This window comes from Lineus longissimus, chromosome 13, assembly GCF_910592395.1.
Source record: "Lineus longissimus chromosome 13, tnLinLong1.2, whole genome shotgun sequence".
NCBI classification, from domain to species: domain Eukaryota; kingdom Metazoa; phylum Nemertea; class Pilidiophora; order Heteronemertea; family Lineidae; genus Lineus; species Lineus longissimus.
Genome location: NC_088320.1, coordinates 12869222 through 12892552, shown reverse-complemented (window position 1 = coordinate 12892552; position 23331 = coordinate 12869222). Strand labels below are relative to the sequence as shown.

Below are 23331 nucleotides of genomic sequence, written 5' to 3'. Positions count from 1 at the left end.
GCCTTATTGTTCAGCGTCTCCAAGGAATTCTATTTTTAGAGTCCAATGGGGGGGGGGGGGGGGTGGGGGATGGGGGGGGGCCTTCCCCTTAATGTACTGACTAAAACCTGTCACTTTCAGAGAACGGGGGAGGGGGTTTGGGGGACTCATCCCCCAATGTACTGGCTCAATATGTCAGAAGGACGGGGGTTTGGGGGGCTCCCCCATGTCAAACAGTTGTGTGAGTTCACTAGAGCTTGCTCTTTACATATTATTCAAGCAGATTGACCGCCTCACCACACTACTATCACTGTGCAGGATGTCATTTAAGATAACGTGTGCAAAACACTTCGGCTGCAAATGATGGCGTCACGAAAAATACATGGAACACAAAATGAAGTTCAGACCGATATATCCGCAATGTTGATCAAGCTGAATGTCTAATCATGTTATGATTTAAGGAATTGAACCCGAGGCGGAGGACCTTGGTTGAGTTACCAAGACACTCGAGGGTGGAGCTAAAATACAGTCCAAACCCGAGCCGATAGGCGAGGGTTTGGACGAAATTTTAGCTCCACCCGAGAGTGTCTTGGTAACTCAACCAAGGTCCGAAGCCGAGGGTTCAATTTCTATTCTAAAATACCTCAAACTTAAAAAGATAGGCGACGAAAATAACTTGAATATGTGCGAATTTGGCAAATTCCATCCATCGCCGGCCCGGAGCGCCGGTAGCGCCGTGGTTTACATTATGTTACGGCAGCGTTACAGAAAATGAGACATGTACATTTAGGAAGTCTGCATCGGTTCGCTCAAGTGATGCTAAAATCCGCGCAAATGGGCTATTTGGAGCGTTTTTCTCGGCAAATATGTGTAGTGCTCATTAAAAAACTTAGGGTGGTTGATGCTTCCTTGGCTGACTTGTGTTTGAAGCAGTGTTTTGAGAGCATCAAACTTCTGAAGTGAGCTGAAATTCCTTACGGGGTGACGTGTGCATGGTTTCCACATTTTAGTGCAACCCGAGGGAACTTTGGTAGAGCATATTGGTTGCGTGTCCAAAACACTCCACTCCCAGAACGAGGCTGATGCATTTTCCATTTAAAAGTTGACTTTACGGTACCAATGTATTTTAGAATACTATATCAGAGTACTCGGTTGTGAGAATACAGTGTATACAGGTTGATATGATTTTATTGATCTGACTGACCGCATTACCATGCCCTATCTAACATCGCAGAACAATATAACACCGTCCTGTCCTGCCAGTAAATATAGGGCTTAACCCCTTGCCTCCCTAGAGGGGACGATATATCGTCCCCTATATTTTGTCTCGCGTATACATTGTATAGGCCATGGGACGAGTGGCAAAAATGTGTCTAGAAAAAGGATTCCGTTTGACAAATTAGCGGGCAAATTGAAAACAGTCGTTTTGGGTAATATGGGGGTGCTTTAAATTTTTCTCCCGCGTAAAGTTGCACATTAAGTCAGAAATGAGACCCTTAATAGGGCCTAATGGTCCCAAAGTAGGGGTCAAAAAGTTAATGTCATCGAAACATGTCAACATGGGTATCAACATGAAGGTCTATGGGGGTACTTTAACATTGCATAGTTTTTGGCCCCCTTAACGAACCGTGGGACCCCCAGGGAGGGTCAAAAAGGGCAAAAGTGGTAACTTTGACCCTGTCCCACAATCTTCATAGGGACTATAAATGGATAAAACTGTTTTATTTGACAGTAATCGTATAGACCTTCAAAATGATACCCATGACAACACTTTCGGGGTAAGGGTTGCCGAGATAGTAATTTTGACCCCTTTTTAGGCTCCAAATTTAAGATCTCGAAAACCTTTTGCCAAAGGGTGTCGTCATGGGTATCTATGAAAAGGTCTATGTGAGTACTGTCGAATAAAACAGTTTTTATCCACATGCGGTGCCCATGAAGCTCATGGGAGGCGGTCAAAGTTTCCACTTTTGCCCTTTTTGACCCTCCCTGGGGGGTCCCACGGTTCGTTAAGGGAGCCAAAAGCTATGCAATGTTAAAGTACCCCCATAGACCTTCATTTTGATACCCATGTTGACATGTTTCGATGACATCAATTTTTTTACCCCTACTTTGGGACCATTAGGCCCTATTAAGGGTCTCATTTCTGACTTAATGTAAAACTTTACGCGGGAGAAAAATTGATTTTTGAAATCAGCACCCCCATATTACCCAAAAACGACTGTTTTCAATTTGCCCGCTAATTTGTCAAACGGAACTTCACATTTTTCACACTCGCCCCATGGCCTATTAGGGACGATATTGTATAGAACTCGCGGTACAGGTTAGACACTATTGCACGGTGTATTAGTGTCCCTGATGAGCTGCAGGAGACTTTATTTAGTTTTAATATATTTTGAAAGTAAAGGTGGTACCATACCGGAGAATGGGTTTAATTATACTAATAAATATGGCATTTACCTCTGATAAGCCTTCTTCATGCAAGTGTAAGCTCAATATTTTTGTAATTTTAAACCCTCCACCATACTGATTAGATGAACGTTATTGAAAAATTCGTCAAACAATTTAATCAGACTTAAAGGACCACAATACACAATATTGATTCTAGTTTTTCGATTTGCCGCTGGGGTTCCGTCGTTGGATGTCAGCTTATCGACCGGGTCGGAATGAATGAAAGCCCTATACGGATCTCATGCTCTTTTCCAAAAAAATATCGAAAAATAACTCAAATCGCGGCGTCATTTCGGGCAGCAAACATCCCCTTTTTCCAAGTAACTCAAATAAAGACAACAAGAACCAGTTGATGGATAACGTTCTTCAATTGCCATTTCATCTGTAAACTACCATCAAAATATAAATGTTACTATTTATTATGAATTTGATCATTTTGTATGTAGTTTATTTGTGTCCGAAATTAGAAAACAAAATGGAGTGTATCTTTACGGTGACTTCCTTATTCGCCATTTCCATATTCGTCAGTTTCCACATTCGCCAAATTCGCCAAATTTAAAAGTTAGGCGCATTGTGAAGGTTTTCAAGGGATCGGATGGGCGCGCGCGAAACGTAACCAAAAAGATCGCGTCCAGTGTCTATGACCGACCAATCACGAAAATCGTGGTTCTGTATCTTGCAGGGGCTTGCGTAGATGAAAAGATTACTTCAATCGCCGGGGAGAGTGTTTCGCTGAAAATATCGAAACGGAAATGTTATTTTAATAGTGTTTGAAAAGCCCGCGTTAAAAGTTAGGCATTCGAAGCGAGTTACGCCTTGTACAAATGATCGCGTGATCAGAGCGCATGACTTGTTTTATGCAACCTCACGGTATTCGCGCTTTTCGCGGCCAGAAGTCAACTTGGAGCAACAGCTGACGGATCGCGGCCCAATTCGGGCTAACCCTTTTTATCATATTACAAAAACAAGAAAAAACAGAATATGTTGATTCGTACGTTACATTTATCATATCTAAACACTCGTTTAATCACTTGTTATTTTATGCAGGCTTTTTGGTGCTACAGACATTTAGTAAATTCGCTTATTTCTATCACCAGCTTAAATCATTAGCTTTGAGAGCATTTGCATTCAAAAGACTAGGATTACGGCAAATTGAGTTTAATTAAAGGCTCTGTGATATTTGTTCAATATGTAAAGGACCGTGGAAATTGTTTATTCATAGGTTTTAAAACCGCCACTTTTCTGTGTATTCAAAATGTACAATTTATTACAGGTTTCGAATAAAACTATTATCTCGAAGATCCAACATTCCTTCCCATCATTCTGTGTCCTGGCCGGACACGCCAGTGTGCTCTGAATCAGTATACACCAGGGCCCGTATTCATAAAGCTACTTAAAGGGTAACTCGTGTCAAATTTCACCATATAATGTTTTAGCTGTTTTTGACAAATGACTACGTCACTTTCTCATAAATCGGTAAGGTTTTCGAATCGAAATGCACATTTTCTAGAAATTGATGGTTTAATCCCGCCCGGACGGCTCGCTTCGATGCCGTTTTCGTTGATGACGTCACAACATGAACATTTTCGCGGTCGCGGTGGTTTACATTCAGCGATTTTATAATAAATCTAATCAAAAATGGAAGTTGTAAATCACATCATAGTATCACTTTAAGTCAAAGTGGGGCACCTAAAATGCATATTAAGTAAAGGTGGGGTACTTACTTTAAATAAGTCATATTCATAAATATGCTTAAGTCAGGTTGCCCACTCAAATCGAATCTTAGATTTGAGACACCTCCGGGGCAGTCTTAACTCTATGTGGACTGGTTCTTTCAGTTCATTTTTAGCACGGCGCTCATCGGAGATGAGTTTGTTGATGTTGGCTTGGCAACATGAAATTGCACACAGGCGTGCAATTTGCAATTTGCAATTTGCATCGTCTTAAGTTATAATACTAATACCTGGAGTGGTTTTCGGTAATACTTTACTCTCGATTTTAAACGACCAGTTTAGCGTGTAGTTTTTCCAGCCCCTTTTCGACAATAAGGCGGTCATAACTTAGCAATGCTATAACGCTCAGCCAATCCGGAGCATAGGCCCGCAGTGTGTAATCTCAGCTTTGCCGCTCATTGAAGAAATGGTGTCGATTACTAGTGATTCGTCAGAATACCAGAATGAAAACCAGCCGGTTACGTCAAATCTGTCAATTTAGTGCTGAACTAGCCAATCCAGACAGAATTTGTACTTGAAGACATGCCTCCATTCATAAATGTGGCTATGCAGTATTGTAATCGTGGATTTGGGCATGGCCAACGGACTGGTCGTTTAAAACCGAGAATTACGTATATGGATTTCTTGCCCCCATGCAAATATTTCTCAAAATATTATTTTCATAGGATGTCAACATGTTATTTTCATTCATCCCAAATTGGTCTTATGAGTCCATAACTACAATGAGATGTACCTACATTATAAAGTCTCATCTCATGAATTGTAAATACTACAGTTTTGTCAAGATTTTAACAATACCCTATTTGTTTTTCTGTACTGCAAAATCAGTCAGGAGTCCTTGTGACCTACTACATGTAGCCACAAGAAGGCAGTCGGGTCAACTTCTGGCTAATTTCACAGGTGGTGTCGTTGGAAATTCATCTACCAGACTACCACCACAAGTATTGCCCTTCTCGGTTTGTTGAAGAACTAGACAGCCAGATAAAATAACCAGAGCTTATGTCCAGTTTCCTGGTTCTCTTGGGTCAAGTGCCATGTCAGTACAGTTTTGACTGGATAATCAAGCATCTGGCCGGATAATCAGGAAAATCCCCTTCGAGTTCAGTCTGACAAAATCTCAGAGGCATTCATTCCCATCAGTTAACAAATGCCACTCATGAAAACAAGCAATCTCCTCAAAGGCAACACACTGGCGTCCACATCAACTGACACGAGTTGCAAGTGATGACAGTCTCCTCCAAAGGTACACCTTTCTTGAGAGGTCAACATCAACTAACTAAACCAGGTTGCTCTGTCGTGAGACTCCGTACATCCTTAGATCCGAGAGAGGAATTACAAAAACTACAGTAATACTATTATTTGATTGTCGCTTCATGATGATCAAAGTTCACAATATTTGAGGTTATCACTTATAAGTGAGATCCTTACACTTCAAAATCTACCTTTACACTAACTACTTCAAATCAAGATTCCTATTTGATGCTAAGCGTGGGCGTGAGTGGGCGAGATTTGGAGAGACCAGGCCCTGTTCTGTTCAGGACCACCAATGGGTTATAATCGTACAATCGTTAATCGGTAAAGACTGAAGCAAATTACTTATTTCTTAGAACGGAAGTTATCCGCCTACAGGCAGCAGAAGGAAAGTCCAAAGCATTCTTTACGATGTGCCGCCAAGCCTAGCAACACGATTGATAGAGTATGTCTTTCATTACTATGACAATATACAGTTTCTCTCCACCCACGCACCATAAGAACTCAAATTCCTCAATCCTACACAACTTCCTTGATCTGACCGATCCAATTAGGTCCTATTTACAATGTATTTAACTCAAGCGTAATGCCTGGTGATTCTCAAGGATCCCGGAAGCAAATGATTTACTGTTTATTTATAAACACAGACTTGCAACCAATTAATCAAATATCGAAATTTCAAACTGAATCTAAAACTAATATCATAAAGTCCAAATCGTCAGCCACACAGGTGATGAAGACGGGTCTCCTCCATTGCTTCTTGGATATGTTTCTCATTCAAATCGTGCCAATTAAAACACCTTATTACCCAGTACCAAGTTTGTTACCCCAGTACCAACTACGGTTTTCTTCACTTGCCAATTTAGGTGGCATATAGCACCTACTGATAGCTATAGCATATTTAGAGGCAATGTAGATGCCTGGCACCACCCAAATATGGCAACTAAAGTCATAGTCACAACCTTGACAGTGTCTGACAACATTAAGTTGAAACATGTACATGAGCGATTATCAAACAAAGCTGATGAACTTTCTTTGAACAAGCAACCACATTTGTATGTTATCTACACCCAAAATCAAAGTCTCATTTTTCTGAAGACCAAAGAGCAAGATACACCCCTAGTTTTGGTGAACTATTTTCACTCTAATAAGCTCTTGGCCAAGAGGCATTGAAATTGTTTTTGTTGAAATCGTGAGCTTTTTCAATAAGTCCGTTAGTCACAGACGAGGGCTAATGAATGTCATGTAATTTCTATAAACTGACATCACCACGTGATAACAATTACAATGTACGCCTTGGACGATTTCCATGAGCATGTGACCCTAATCAGGCCTTTCATAACGGAATCTGTATATTCAATAATTTGCTTGCTAGACAAGTTGGTCGTGGTAGCCGGATAAGTCATACTATGCAGTATATATTAAGCATAGTAGATATCATACTCGTAATTAATCTCTACCTAGGGTGACACAGACTGCAAGAATTAGGCTTGTTTATTCACATCAGGTTATGTAATAATCAGCAGTGACCCATATCCTCAACTCTAGATTAGTAACAGGGAGGGTGGCTGATCAATGGAACACAATCCTTGCCATTGTTTGGGTGGCCAGCATTCAAGGTAGTGTGGTCCTATAGAAACCCTTTACAAATGTCAAGAGCAAGGTGGGATGGCTGCTTTCAAGGTAGAGTGGAAAGCTGCCAAGGTAGGGTGGGCCGCCTTGACAAAAGGCCTTGTAGAGAAAACTGTCACCTTTACCTTCATTGTTCATGATGTTTACACTAAATGCACTGTGAGTTTTATCAGGTGCCATGATGGAGAAACAAAGAAAGGTTCGGTTCGATTATTTCTCTGGGCCCTTGTGTCGTACATCTTTATTCCTGCCTCGAAAACATAGATCAACGACGGAATAATCCGTCAAACGAAACTGTTAGAAAACCTTCCTCTATATTTTTCATTTATTCCTCAACTCGTATTGTTTACGGCTTTTGTTAAATAGAAACGATGATGATCGATTTGAATGCAATGATATAAAAATCATTACGATTTTTTTCGATACTTCGATTTTTGATGTTTGGTATTATTTGATACTTTACAAAGCATACTGTGCATTTGATACACCTATTAGTGTACTGGAAGTAAACGTCATAACATATTGTAAGCAAAATCTCAATTCCTTTAAGGATCTATATATCATGGCAACGTCAGTTTTGGCTAATTTGCAAAAATATTCCTTCATTTGGACAGGCTTAAACTTCTCCAGACCCCCTCCCCCTCACCCCCACACCACGCACACGCACACATAAGTTGTCATAGCTTAACTTAAGGTTATGGGGTGAGCATGATTGCTGATTGTTCATGAGAATATGGTCACATCACGTCCTAATTGTTTTCTAAGTGGAGTGATGGCACCGAAATAAAAACAGTCACAGCAAACCCAAGCAAGAGAGTCATATCTTGTCTTTATGATGATGGACTTGTGACACTGACACGCGACAGTCACACTATTACCCAACCTAAGGAATGGCAATGGTCGCTTAGTGTTCCTGCAGAGACTGTCACATCCCGTCTTTACTATAAAGTTGTGATTCTGACATAATTATGAGACAGTCACAACCTAACCTTAGCCTAAGAAAAGGACATGGTTGCTGATTGTTCCTGATATGAAACAGTCACAGCATACAAAAGCGGAGTCCGTTCCATTCAGTCATTACTATGGAGTTGTGACACGAGACCTAAGACGAATGGATGAGCATGATTCTTATTGTTCTCAAAAAGGAGACCGTCACATCCCGTCTTTGTCATGGAGTTGTGACCCTGACGTTAATACGCATTCACAGCATAAAGTAAGTCTGAAGGGTTGGCATGATTGTTTAGTGATTGTTTGGTAGAGACCGTCACATACCGTCATCTTTACTATGAAGTTGTGAAACTGCCATATGAGACAATTGCAACCTAACCTAGGCCTATGAAATGGGTAAAATTGCTGATTGTTCTTGTGGTGACCCTCATATCACGTCTTACATATCCCATGGAGTTGTAACACTAACACGAGACAGTTACAGCATAATCATCCTATTTGTTTTGTGAGTGTTGTGGTATCGATATGAAACAATCACAGCATATACAAGCAGAGACTGTCCCATCTCGCCGCAATACTTTGGCGTTGTGACACTGACACAGGACACTCTCAACCCAACCTAAGCCTAACGGATGGGCATGTATGATTGGTTGTTTGTTCCTGAAGAGACAGTGACATTTCGTATTTACCATGGAGTTGAGACCCTGACTTAACACATTCACAGTAAAGAGTGAGTCTAAAGGGTGAGCATGTTTGTTCAGTTATAATTCCTTAGGAGACCGTATCATCCCGTCTTTACCAAGGAGTTGTGACACCGACAGTCGTGAGACGGTCCCATCATCAACCAAGTCTACGGGGTGGGTAAAGCTGCTGATTGCTTCTGAAGATATCGTAACAACCTGTCTTTCCTAAGCAGTTGTAACCCTAACATACATGACATAAGAGAGGCACAGCAGAACGTAAGCCTGGGCGGCCGTACAGGCTTGATGACTGATAACTCTTGAAGGGACAACCACATCTTGTTTTGTCTTTTTGAGGTAGGCCTATTGGTTGGACATAATTGCTGATTGTTCGTGAAGAGACAGTCACATCATCACGTGATATTTCTTGTAAGTGGATTTGTGAATCAGATATAAAACAGTCACATGATAACACAAGTCTCAAGGGTGGGCATGATTTTCATTGTTCATGGAGTGACCGTCACATCTATTTACTATGGAGTTGTGACCCCGACATGAGATTTTCAGTAAAACGATAGCATGACTGCTGACTGTTCCTGAAAGACGGTCACATCTTTTCATTTCCTGAAAGTGGAGTTGTGACTCCACCAGGAGACCATGTTAGGAGATCATCACAAGCGACACCACGTGATGAACTATGCTCTGCCATTTTGTGTTAGAAGCCACTACCGGACGGACGTGTTTGGAGGGCTCCTAAGTTGAACGTAATTATACACCGATTTAAAGTCGAGGAGGACTATAAAATAAACAGTCGAGAAGGACTATAAAATAAACAGTCGAGAAGGACTATAAAATAAAAGTCGAGAAGGACTATAAAATATACTCTCAGCGAGCAAGGCTGGAGAGATGGCGAGGAGGCCAAAAGTAGAGTAGGACTATAAAATAAACAGTCGAGAAGGACTGTTTGGGTTCGTCTTGATATGTGCGAGAAGGCGGTAGATTAGTGCCAATATATGTTACATGTGCAGTGATCAGGGTCAACGTGATGTTATGGGGCTATTTGTGGTAGATGTTATCGAGTTTGCATCGTAGTGTGATATTCATGGAAGTTGATTAGGGCAAGGTGTATGCCATTTGTTGAATACTGCATTTTCTTTGGTTGAGTGGGTGTGTAAGCATGGTGTAGTTATGCTATATATTGCCAGCGAACTGTCTCGTTCTGAAAAGCGACGCTGTACAATATTTCATCTTTTATTTCTTTAGTGGGGAGAAAATATTCCCGAGATACACAAACTGAACGGCTAATCCCTCATAATTCCTAGGCAATCTTGATGAAATGGACCCACCAAAAGGGCTAAAACGGGGGGGGGGGGGTCGTACGGAAAAATCATCAGAGCAGAGAAACTTAATAAGCATTGCTCATGACCTGTTTGGCTCCAAAATGGCCTTTTGTTACATTACAAATCATAAATATGTATATCAAGATTGAAAAACAAACATCATTTGGGGGGGGGGGCATGTCTTCTTGAAGAAACCCTGGGATTTGACTTCTCCGACTTGCAAAGTAAGGTCAAATCAGAATTCCGTGCGATATATGTTGTATCCTTGCTATCCTTGTTCCTGACTCGTCTGAGGACCCACATGAACCATAACAAGATATCGAAAACGAGTCGCTTGTAAGCGACATCAGGTTTCCACTTTTTGCCACCCGGACTGAGTTTTTCAGGATAACGTTAACTTTAACGGGAGCGTTAAGTCTTAACGTTATTGGTTGAAAGAGCTGGCGTCCTTAAGTATACATACGGGAAGGATAACGTGACTTCTGTGCTTTTGAACAACCAGGCCCTGATGAGGGGCAAGTCGTGAATCAAATGAAACTGAAATTCAGTGTCTAAGGTCACCTGACCTAGGGGGTCATAAGTGTAAAGTTTCAAGTTCAATGCCCTCTCGGTTAGTGAACTTGAAACCGTTTTTTGAAACATGATACAGACGCCGACGACCAACGACCGACATTGCGGAATCGTACAGACTCCCCTCCGACTAGCCAAAAAGAGACTAACATCTCGGTTACCTTCGATGAAATATCCACCCAGACTTAAAATCTAATACCGTCTGGATATCCGTTGGACTCCTGCCTGAAGCCCATTTAACATAGTTCTGAACGGCCAATGGATGCCAAAGCACAGGAAGAAACACGTATCATCAATACAGTATGGATTAAAGAAGAATGGTTAGCTACATGTAGCTATTGGCTAGATGGACGAGCAATTAGTTCTTATTTTGAATATAGGAGGCTTTTTGTAACTAACTTAGCGCTAATCCATTAACCGTTGAACTTATCGGATTGCTTCTGCCCAGTGAATTATTTTATTACAACTCCGTATTAGGTATTCCCCGCAAACAAAATGTGTTAATCAGGCTAATCAAAAATGAATTTACGTGATCAATTAAGAAAATAGAGAATAAAATGTGCATAGTTTTGCCCTATCACAAAAGTCGAAGTAGCTCAGTTTGTTTTAGCAAGCATAAATTGAGAGCAGTGTCTTTTGTTCATTCAGGTCTTACCAACCCTTGCAAATGGCCAGGGTCAATTGCAGTGAGCACCATGCGATTAAAAACTCTTATTTATGGGCTTATTTCAAGTTGTCCATTCCTCTCTGATCAATACTTTGTATAATGGATCTCTCGCTTTGAGGCTAATTAACGCATCTTGCAATTTGAAAACGGTCTGTCACGTCCAAGCACCATGCGGAAGTGAACAATGACTGAAGGTTCGTCGCCGATGTAATATGTGCGAGAGAAAAGTATTGCATTTGTACTGATTGCTAATATTGGATATGGGTTATGAAAAGGTGGACACCGCACTTCGAATCCTGGAACTCTTGTCAAATGTATCGACTTGTTGTCTTCTCTAAATGACAACCTAAAAAGTGAAAAGGATCGATATTTCCCTTTATTCTTCCGTTCGAAAAATATTAACCCGTTGTTGACATGATCCCATGTCCCATAATAGATGTGTTCTATATTTAACCTCAGTTTGTGAATACGTTTGTAGAAACCTTCTTTGTACTGAAATACAAATACTGACGTTTTCTTTAAAAAATAAATAAAAATGTTTCCATTCGACCACACTGCCTGATGAGGAGGCCGGACCCGATTTTTTTCTCCCGGGGATGACATTATTAAATTTGGATGAGTAAATGCAATATCTTGTTCGGAGCGATGGTCAATTTCAAAAAGAATTAGATCGTGATAAGGCTTGCCTTGTTTGGTTGTTCTGGTAAGATTTTGAGTCCAAACTACTACATGACTCATGTCATCTGACATCACTGGGCTGCATCTTAAACCAGTCATGGTGTAGTTCACAGTAACATGAGATACAAACCTTCCGTTATAACTGTATAAATCTACAGACAACCTACCGCGAGTTGAATGTAAACAGAACACAAGCAGGTATGCTTTGAAGTATAATACATCGGTGACCCGTTCTTGTAGGTTAAAAAGATGTTTTTGTGTAGGAATTGAGCCAGGGTAATATGCAATCATGAAAGATGGACGATTCATCCTTCGGATAAAGCCACCACATGAATGTAAGAGAAAGAACTGTTGTTTAGGACAGTAAACAATACACAGTATATGATTCGGAGAAGTTTTCTTCAGTTGAACCTTTCGTTGTAGCCGAAACGTAGCGAATCTCTTCGGACCTAAGATGAGAAGAACGCGAAGTTTGGTAACTAGTGACCTTCATCAGCACTGTCAAAACGTATCAGTTATCCGTATGGAAAATACGTATGTCGCATACAGGTAAGTGATACTTAAGTCAGACATAAAATTGGCTTCAGCTTCGATAACTCAGCTGTGCGCAATTTATGAACAGCACAATAGATAGGTGGCAATGAAAACGCCTCTAATTTCTCCCAAAAAAACTTCACAATCGAAAGCATCTTCATGATCAACGATACTATTTCACAGACCAGATGGAAATATGATAGAAGACTCAATTTAGCTGCAAATGCAAATTAAATCGTTCAATATCATGCGTACTGCCTCCCGTATGGAATACAGTTCTTATACTGATGCGGTACCGCTTATCGTACAAAGTACACAAACTGATGGCGTCGTACGCAAAATTGATAGGGATACGGATTCTCTAATATCGCATATGGCTCCCCGTTGGACTTTAGGGGTAACCCTTGAAAAAAACATGGCAACATTTTGAAAAGAATTCTCGCAACATTCACGTGACCAAACAATACCAAGCGAATTAAGGGAGTCGCGGTCGCCTCTAAAGTAAGACAGTCTTACAACGGTGTTCGGAGCCGTCACGGCGAAACCCAGGTTGAATACGAAACTAAGGTTGCAGATAACCTGTCAATACCACACACGGTAGTTCTTCATTATCCCACAGTGCGCGCAATGGATACTGGTTTCATGCTTAGCTACCAGCTGGGCCAGCCTGATTTGGATCGTGGGACATGTACGTTTTAAGCCACAAATACCAATCGTAGATTTGCCACTATTGCCTGCGGAGAATGCACTGCCCTTGCACACTCATGCGATGCAATTTTCCGATCTGAATGATGATAGGATTTGACGCTTCGGATTCAAGTACTAAAAGGTATAGTCAGTATGGTCACCGAGGACATAATGATAACTTTTTGTTCCTTACCTCTACTTACCCTTTCAATCCAGATGTCAGTTCCTTTTTTGTTTACTTTTGTACCCGCCGCATCATCATACTGCGATGAATGTATTGTGCAAGTGGTTTGTGCTTTGAATTCAACACTAAAACCTACCACATCTTTTCCCGATCGTAGAAAAATAGAGCACTGTAGTAGAGATCTCGTCAGAGATACGTCCTTCTCGGTGGGACAACCTTCCCAACGCACTCGCTCAAAGATTCTCAAAGAATTGATCATATGGAATGACAATATACAATACATAAATATGTGTACATATAATGCTCTGCTGAGCAGTGGAGACACGTGATGAGCCATGGTCTAATGGAAGGGTTGTCACATGATTTCTCTGATTATTTCAAAATTGCTAAGGTTAAGAAAAGCTCCATATATTTCTTCATTTTTGACTCAGCGAAGTTACTTTAAAAACCTGAACTTGCGTTATTAAGTTGAGTGTTGGACCAATATTGAAACATCTGATTTCGATATCCTTTAAAGAACAATGCATTATTCCTTCAATATTAAGGTATTACACGTTTTTTCCAATTTTGTTTCGCATCGAACATCGTAAAAAACGCGTTGTTCGTTATTTTTAGCGCTCTCAACTTGATCCTGGCCTTGGACTTCAAGAACCTTTGGTATTATTAAGGGCAATATTACCAAGCTGTCGACTGCCCAGTCACCTCCTATTCTATATTATCATTAAATTATCACGCTGTTCCGATGTTGACTCCGATTTGATCCGAGTTAGCTCTCCATGGGTCGATCTCCTACTAGTAGATGGATGTACCTGTAATGCGCTGCCTGGGGTCATTGATCTAAACAGTACTGTTACGTCTTGATGTATATATGTATTTTCCTTGTTGTTAAGCGAATCGAGGGGAGCCCAAATCAACATCGGTGGCAGATGATATTACTTGCTGTTTTTCGAACACTTGCATATACACTGCGCACATTCGACTTCTTTTCCTAACGTTGCCTCGAAAATAAGAGAAATGGGAAAGAAAATAAGTAATTTGCAAGGCTTCAGCCTCCCAAAATCGCAGTTAAAACACTGCCATCACTGCCCTCAGTGACCCTGCTGACGAGGAAAAATCTAAATTACGTCACAGAATTCTCCCGGCTTCTGGGGGCGGGAAAGTAGTTCGGGCGCTAGAACAAGATCTAAAGATGTATTAATCGTTAATTATTTCCAGTGTATGTCTGGATTTTGTCTCCGTGATTTGAGTAACCTGCGGTACTGGGAAATTAAGGGCTTTGCCTGACCTACCTGGCTTCCTGTAAAAAGCATGGATTTAAGGGCGTCCAAAGGCAGTGCATGCAAAATTGATTAATTCAAATTCATAGCGCACTTCTGCAAGTGCGCATACTGAACAGTCCACCTTAGTGGGGACTTCGTGGATGAAAACTGGTCCGTCCTCAAAGCTGATATACAAGGTGTGATCGATCGACACATCCGAATAAGATGATCAAGACCAATAACAGCCTTCCGCGGGTGAATGATGAGACAAGAAGATCGATCAAGAAAAAGAACCGTATTTTCAAGAAGCTGAAGAAACACCCTACCGAAGCTAACAAGACGAAGTATAAGAATCAAAAGAAGAAAGCCAGGAAAGTCCTGTACCTAACTCATCGGAACTACATGACAAGCATTCTGAGTCTAAGCCTTGATTACAACAGCAGGAATGTCTTCTGGCGCTATGTTAAACCAGAGAAATCAGATAACACTGGTATCTCCCCCTGAACGAAAAAGCAAACTAGTCGTGGTAACAGCGAAAGAAAAAGCAGTAATCCTCAATGAACAACTCAAGTCAACGTTCACCCAAGTTGACAAGGCAGAGGATCTCCCCAAACCAGACGGCGACAGGAAACCGGACATACCAGAGCTCAACACCAGTGAAGGGGGCATTAAGAAACTGCTGGAAAGCATGAACCCCGGCAAGGCCTGTGGCCCGGATAACATCGACAACCGTGTACTGAAGGAGGCAGCGGCAGATATAGCACCACCCCTAACGGCCACGGTCACTGGACGCAACTCCCCAAGGACTGGAACAAGGCTTAAAATTAGTCACACCAGTTTTTAAGAAGGGTAATCGATACAGTGCAGCCAACTAATACAGACCCGTATCGATAACCTGTGTATGCTGCAAGCTCCTAGAACGCGTGTTCTGCAGCCACATACGAAGACATCTATGCAGGTTTAAACGAGGGGAAATTTTGTATATATGTTTCATTCAAGGACATATTTTGTTACGAAAACTATATTGATGATATACACAATAGGGAGCACAGGTTTCATTTACAAAGTTACGTTTAAGTTATCATTGCCTTCAAATTGAAAAAGGGCGTCACTGCCGTCTAATTATCCCAAGAGATAAGAGGTGGTGAATAATATTTAAACAAAAATCGTATTGGATTAAACCATGACCTTTCAGATAAGAATATTTTAATATATTTATTAACTGCTGAAAATTATGTAGCTCGCCTAGTCGCAAAGTTATGTTTCCAATGTTTTCAAGTAAGTATTTGCTCCAGTAGTAGGGACAGTGATATGAGGGGATATTCTTACACTTGTGAAATGGCAAGAAGTTAGGGACAATGATTGGGGACTAATTCTTACTTTTGTGATATGGTAAGAAGAGTTTTGCTCAAGGAATCACACAAGGTCCTACTTTAATGAAGACACAGACAAACTGAGTCCTAAACACGAGGTATTTCTTGGTATAATGGGGCACCTGCAAGAATCGTACCTCTTTGCCAGGAATCAATTGATGCAAAAGGTTGTTAGTATAGCACACTATATTATCAAGATAAGATTAAAATATACTTTTATTGCGGAGAATTTTCAATAGTAGGAGGAGGATGAAATATAAAGGCCTAAATATGATTTGGGCTGAATACCGCTTAGAAGTTGTTGAAATCAGCAGATAAAACTGTACATAATAGTAATTATGTCTTATCATAAATAATTTCCATTCGTAAACCGTGGGAGATCACTTCAAAGCCAGTAGTGATAGTAATCAAGATGGTTGCTAATTAGGCACGTATCAATGCAAGAATGATAATCATGATGTAGAAAAATAAGTGAAATTGGCAAACTTACGTGTATTTTCTTCAGGTGGAATGAAATGATTTAGGTTTATCCGAAATATGTGAAATACGGGAAACTGGGAGCTTCTGCGGGTTTCAGATCTCAGTGACCATTTAGCCTGTCAGTGAGTCTGACCATATGTGTCTCGAGTTAAGTGTGACCGTGTGTTCTCCAGTCTTCCAAGTCTGCCCTCAAGCAACTTGTTGCCCTTTATATACCCGTTTTAGTTCAGGAATTTACCTGCTTTTCCAGGAATTTAGATGTGCAATTTTAGTCAATTTACTCGTCAGATGTATACCTTTTTCTGCTTTAAACTGACTTTTTGAGGTGATCTCCCTGGGATTGCATTAAATGACTCATTGTATTTCACAATGATTGGTACATATTTTATGGTATTTCCTAACAGATAAATATATATCTAAAGGCAAATTATGACAGGTTATACATTGATATTGGATACAGTACTAGTTATTGCTACGAAACATATCTCACATAATGATTTATTTAAAGATAATATAAACTGTTTCTCAAAGCTTTATTTCGCCGAATAACATATATCAGTATTTCTAGATATTGCTCAATTCAAAACTTTGCATAGATATTACTCAACCAATTATTCATGGTTTCTAGAAATGCATTTCTTAGCATGATGAAATATGCTGTGACGGTGATTTTGTTCTTTTAATAGAAATTCGTTAATCAGACTTATATAATAAGGCACCTGCTAGGGGGTGATTAATGTTTTGACTAGGGTGCAATGAAGCCCGAAAAGCGAATAAGTGGCCTAATAGTAGCATGCAACACGATACTGCTTCATGACATTCAAACAAGCGAGGGGTCTGAGAAGGATTCTAAATAACAACTTTTATATCATATCAGCAATATTCATATCATATCATCAATTAAGGTCGAAGGCCTTTTAACTGTAAGTCCTTGTTAAGAGCCCTTACTCGTTCGCAACATGAAACAATATTTAAATACAAGGAATTTATTTACAGCAGTTCATGATTTCACGTGAAGTGATTGTTCAATAAATAGTGGTATAGTGCGCAGCACTATACAATATCAATGGTCGCACAAACCAGTCAGTCAAGGTTTGAACAGAATTAGCCGAAACACAAAGCGTCCTCAGAATAAGGTTTGTGACAATTCAGAATAAGGTTTGTGACAATTCACTAGTTTTGAGGTTTCTTTGTGAAAGTGGGGTTTATAAAACCATTTTTTCTACAAAGATAAATGATCTCTTGGCAAAAAAGCATATGCATGTATATTCTTGTTCAGGCAATCAAAGTCATAAATCTGACAGTGGTTTTAACAAAATTTACGCAAGACTTCAACCAATATTGAAACACTATATTTTGTAGATTAATACAAAGAGTGTGCTTGCAAACATCTTTTTTTGAAAGATGAGACATTTCACTGTAAAAACTGCTCATATATTCATGTTGTCACAGACCTAATAATCAGTCTGTCATAGTTCCAACAAAATTGGCCCAAACATAAAGCGTCCTAAGAACAAAATAACTTTTATAATCTTTGTGAAATGTCTGTTCACCGAAGTCACTATTATCAAAAATCAACCATTCTTCCAGTCAGAGTAGTGCTAGCTACACTAAACAATGATATGTGTATTAAGCATAGTAGATATACTGGTAATTAATCTCTACCTTGGGTGACACAGAATGCATTGTTTAGAATGAAGCTTGTTTACTTTGTACAATGTATGTTGTACATCTATGCAAAGAGAGTGCTTACGAATCCTCTTTTTTGTAAGATAAGACATTTTACTGCATAAACAGCTCATTTATTCATGTTCTCACATACCTAATTATCAGTCTATCACAGTGTTAACAAAATTGTCCTAAACATAAAGCGTCATAAGAACAAAATAACGTTTATATTATTTGTTAAATTTCTGTTCACCAAAGTCACCATTTACCAAAATCAAAAATGTTTCAAGTCAGAGTAGTCCTGGCTACACTTTACATACTATAAAACCTAGAAATCAAGGAATGAGGCTCCGTCCCCAATCATTGCAATAGTTTTGAATGGGAATGGACCAATAAGTCAGGTATTATTCTTTTATCAATAGCATGGGCCAATGGAGTCGTATGTGTTATAATCACGCTCTGATCTTGGCTGACATTGACAATGAAAAGAAATCAACGTCACTGGTTTGTTTATTAGGCCAATTCCTTGTAATAAAATAGACCCATTGTGTCGTTTCTTTAGAATTGATATTGAGGTTTTAGAATCCCTCCTTCATTGTAATGACTGGGGGCGGAGCTTCATTCCTTGTATTCGAGTTTTTAGAATATACTAAGCATAGTGCACCTAAGGCTGACGTTACATAGGCCTCATTCGTTCACTTCCCACATGTCACGTTCCAGCTTTACTTAACGTTCCTCGGTGAATGCACGGCCTTGTGGCATGCATTCAGTGAGGAACGAACGCATTAAGGGGAACGTGACATGTGGGAAGTGAACGAATGAGGCCTATGTAACGTCAGCCTAATCTCTACCTGGGGTGACACAGGATGTATTGTTTATGAGGTTTGTCTATACAGCTCTGGTTAGGTTATAATCACACAAAAAAGTGACCCATATCCTTAACATAAAGGAGGTGTTTAACCCTGCTGCCCTTTGTTGGATTGTGATGTAACTAGCCATTGCAATCCGGCTACAAAAGTTATATGTAATAGGAAGAGTGGCTCATTTAAAAAACATCTTCCTTACTATTGTTTGGCGTTGAGGAATAGGCTCACGCTCGGTCGGGAACAATGGATGATATTGAGGGAAGATTAAACAAAATCCGGATCGCGATCAAGGGCTCGAGAAACGTAATGTTTGTTGTGCAAGAAAATGGATTCTTGTTTCTATTTTGATAACGTTGTGCAAATGTCCTGAATAGGAGAAATGGGCTGTTTCTGAGTGAGATCCTCAATGAACTAAACGATATTTACTACACACTCTATATCAAGCAAGTTATCCGTGATGAATATATTATTTCAAGTAGTATTTCCTTGGATATACATGGGTTGGATAAAGACCGACCATATAGTGCATATGGATTGTACTCGTCTAGTCGGGAATAATACCCGGACTTATTAAAAAACCGGTAATATCAGGTGAAATAAAAAATGCACTGAAATTTGAGGGTTAATAACTACCAAGTTATCGAGCCAATGGCAATTGGATTTGGTATATAATAAATCCTTTTTTTTTTACTCCGTTCTGAATTGTGTTAAAGATAGATTGGATAATTTTATATTGATTGCAAAATTAAAATAATGTGTCAAAATTTGCAGTGTCCAAATATCATCAGAATACCCTCGTTATATCAAATATTATCCCAAAATTTAAAGCGATGTATCTCAAAAGGCACCAAGTCAAACGTAATGAAAATCCATGTATTTCCTCCACGATGCTCAAGTATGATGTCAAATAAAAGTGAAAGTCACTCACAATTTCAAACTCATTACTTGAGAATCGGCTTGTCGACACTAAGCATGCTAAGTGATCGATAGCCCCACCGCCCTGCTGCCCTTCTGCACTGCAAATCTTGTTTTAGACTATGACCTTTATCTGTCTAGAAAGCAAATCGAAAAATAACCATACATGTGCTCCATTGTCTTTGGTTGCCGAGTGTCGCTGCAAGCAACGCCTCCGGGACAATTTTGGACATTGCTACTTTTGACAGGTTTCTTTAATTTGCTGTCAAATAGAGACTAACATGGAGACTAACAAATATTTCAACAACACTTTTTCGGAATAAGTTGAGAAATACCAGATCTGTAATTTCATTAGCGTGCAAGGAAACAATTGGGAGTTGCCAGTTAACCCATGAAGTTCGGCGCGTTTCTATCCACTCGATATATAACTTCCTGAAAAGTGTAAAAAAACACTTTGCATGATGCCCGACGGCCTTTTTTTCTATAACATGTACACCATTCGCACTCGCAAAATTGCCCGGCCAAGTTGGAGATTGGCCTGAATATTGTTTTTTTCTGAAAAATACTCAACCAAATCGTATCATACGACTAAGCAATGGTAGAAATATCAGCGAAATCGACGACCCCCACCCCGCCTTATCACCTTTTCCTTTTGAAGGGTCTATCCATGGAGGGTATCTTAATAACCGCCCTGTCAAAATCCGTGTCGGGGTCGGGGTGGGGGATGGGGGTGCGTGTGTGTGTGGCACGAGGGGGATTATTTACAATTGCATCGATGTGGTCATCAATGAACTAAATGGTCTTTACTACACACTCTAAGATAAATGAAGCATTTTACTCGTGACCATAGAACATATTTCAAGCAGTATATTCTTGGATATACATGAGTTGGATGAAAGTATAATGTCCTACAGCGCTGTGGAACTGTCCTCATCTACTCGGGATGAATACCAGCACATTTTAAAGTCCGGTATATGTGACCCGCTCTAGCAAAATGAGGCTGTTAGGTAAAGCTCTTGAAATGAGTTGTTGGTACTGGCTTATTCTGCACAAAGTTATCTTTAAAATGACGCTTGATAAATGAGGATCTCTTGATGTTGGGCTGAGATATGGACTTCAGAATATCTCTCACTCTGAAGTTGAGAAAACCTTGTGCGAAAATGGGTCACTTATGGATATCATAGAAAGGAGCGACTTATTTGCTGTGTTTTATGGCTTTAGTAAATGACCCAAGAAAGCCAAAATATCATTTTCCTCATTTTCTTTCTTTTAGCTCTATTTGTCAGAGCAGGTCAAATATAACTTCTTTGTGAGTGTAGACATTAGGCACGGTGTCTGGCGGGCGTCTGTAATTTGTTCAATCGTAAACGCCTTGAATCGATGAACATCTGGTTCTTTTCTTGCTACTTTATTGTTCACCATCGTCAGCATATCAAGGACGTGCTCTTTCTCAAAGTGTTTCTGAAATACGTCTACCAATTCTTGTATGAACCAACTTCCAGTTGTTTTATCACGAAGGGCCTTGTACCCTGCAAAAAAAAAGAAGAAACGTATTCGCCACACATGTCAGTAGGCGGTTTACGAACAACAAAGTTAGAAGTCCGAATGTCCGTGGGCCCACGAAAATTGATTTACGTAACGTTAAATCATATGGTACATTTATGCAGAATAAATCTAATATATCATAATAGGTCACTGGCCAAATTGATTTTATGATACTTTTAATTTCCTATCTGGGTCAGAAGATAGCAGTATTCATACAGGGTGTGTAGAAAATAGGAACACTTGCGATATTCGATAAACCTGAAAATTAAAGGGAATCATGCTTACAACACGCAAACAGCTCTGTTCGCTTGGATGTAAAATAACAAGAACCACCACATGGCGATCTAAGCGCAGATCTGTAAACTTTATGTATTCACACTTGTGAATATATATATATATATATATATATAATAACTGTTTGCTGTAGCTGCAGTTGTCGTAATGACATCCTGCGGCTACAATCAGGCCTCCACTTGAGTCTCGGCCAGTTGGCCTTGTCATGGGCCCTTTGCCGTAGGCGATGGCGAAGTCTCGCAGTGCGTAGTTGGCCCAGTCCGGCTTGTTTGAGGTCTGCGCGTGTGGTACCCAGTAGGTTTGTGCAATGCCGTCATTGGTGGCGTTTGTAGGTATTGGAACCTGTGACAGCAAGGTCAAGTGCCCTTTGGGCAGGTGTGTCGGGATCGGTGCGAAGAAGATGGCCCAGCATAGACCATATTTGCTTTGCAACCTTGGCAGAGAGAGGTTCCTCGTTGCACAGTTCGTACAGTGCTTTTTTGCTGATCAGGCTTTTCGGCCAGCAGTGACCTGTGATGGTGCGAAGGTTTCTGCGGTGGCCAGCATCCAGCTTATCTAGCATAGCATTAGGTACGGCCCAGCTATTGCTGTAGAGCATGATGGATATGCAGTAGGCTTTGTAGAGGCGGAGTCTTGTCTTCAGCAGGATCGTAGTTTATCTGTTGCACAGTTTTCGCAGTGTATGGAATGCGGTGTTGTCTTCAAGGCAGCGGGATGTGACAGTAAGGAGCCCAAGGTCTAATTCCTGTACCAGCTCTCATTGCTGCGGAGAGTCTTCCCGTGTGGATCTTGTACACATGGCTGAACTCTGTCTTTGTCTCGTTCATGAACAGGTTGTTGTCTTTCAGTCTCTCTACTGCTACTGACTGGAGTTGGTGCAGGGGTTCCTTTTCTTCGTCCAGGAAGTCAACATCATCTGCATATTATGTGGTATGGACAGTACTGTCTGGGTTAATTTTTGTTGTGTGTTTAATCGTTTCTAAAACATTGTGTCAGTTAAGATCCATATCATTTGGTATCAGTTGATTGAGTATAGTTAAAGGGTGAACACTCTGAGACGGACAATCAAGATACAACTTCTTTAAAGGGACTGCAGTCTAGTCTGCTTCAGTGAGATTTCGGTTCCTATGACATTCTGTCTTCTGGTTCTCGAACTTCTAAGGACAGTGATACATGTGTGAATAGACAATCATTTTCAGTGAAGTTATAGACACTTGGACTTCGTTACCTTACTGTAAGCAGTAATTGTCTGTGGATCTTACAGATGTGACTCTTCTTGAGCTGTTGATTGAATTCTCCAGTACAGGAGAATTGGGCGGAGTGTATTTATATCGAGTCTCATTCTACCAGAGTATGGCACATACATGCGCCGAAGACCGAACTTGCGGCGAAGACAGAATCGGTGCTATAAGTTTGTTGGTAATTTTGACATCTCACCAGAAAGTTCCGCAAAATCTTGTTAAACTGGGGGTGATCACAAGGTTTTTGACCCTGATTATGGAATGTGTATGAAGAGGAATTTGTGAAGATCGTAAATACATATACATTTGAAAGACATCAGGTGTTCTGCCTTGATTAACCCCATTGAAAAACTTACAAC

The 23331-nt window shown here is 40.3% G+C and overlaps 1 protein-coding gene across 6 annotated transcripts in view; it reads right to left on the bottom strand.

Moving 5' to 3' along the window:
- Positions 1–15955: 15955 nt before the first annotated feature.
- LOC135497818 (uncharacterized) overlaps positions 15956–23331 on the bottom strand; it is a 205727-nt gene continuing 198351 nt past the window's right edge. For all 6 annotated transcript variants that reach the window (XM_064787758.1, XM_064787754.1, XM_064787757.1 and 3 more), the window contains one exon: positions 15956–21421. In XM_064787758.1, coding sequence (XP_064643828.1) covers positions 21168–21421 — 254 coding nt within the window. In that variant the 3' untranslated portion in view covers positions 15956–21167. The remainder of the gene's footprint in view (positions 21422–23331) is intronic.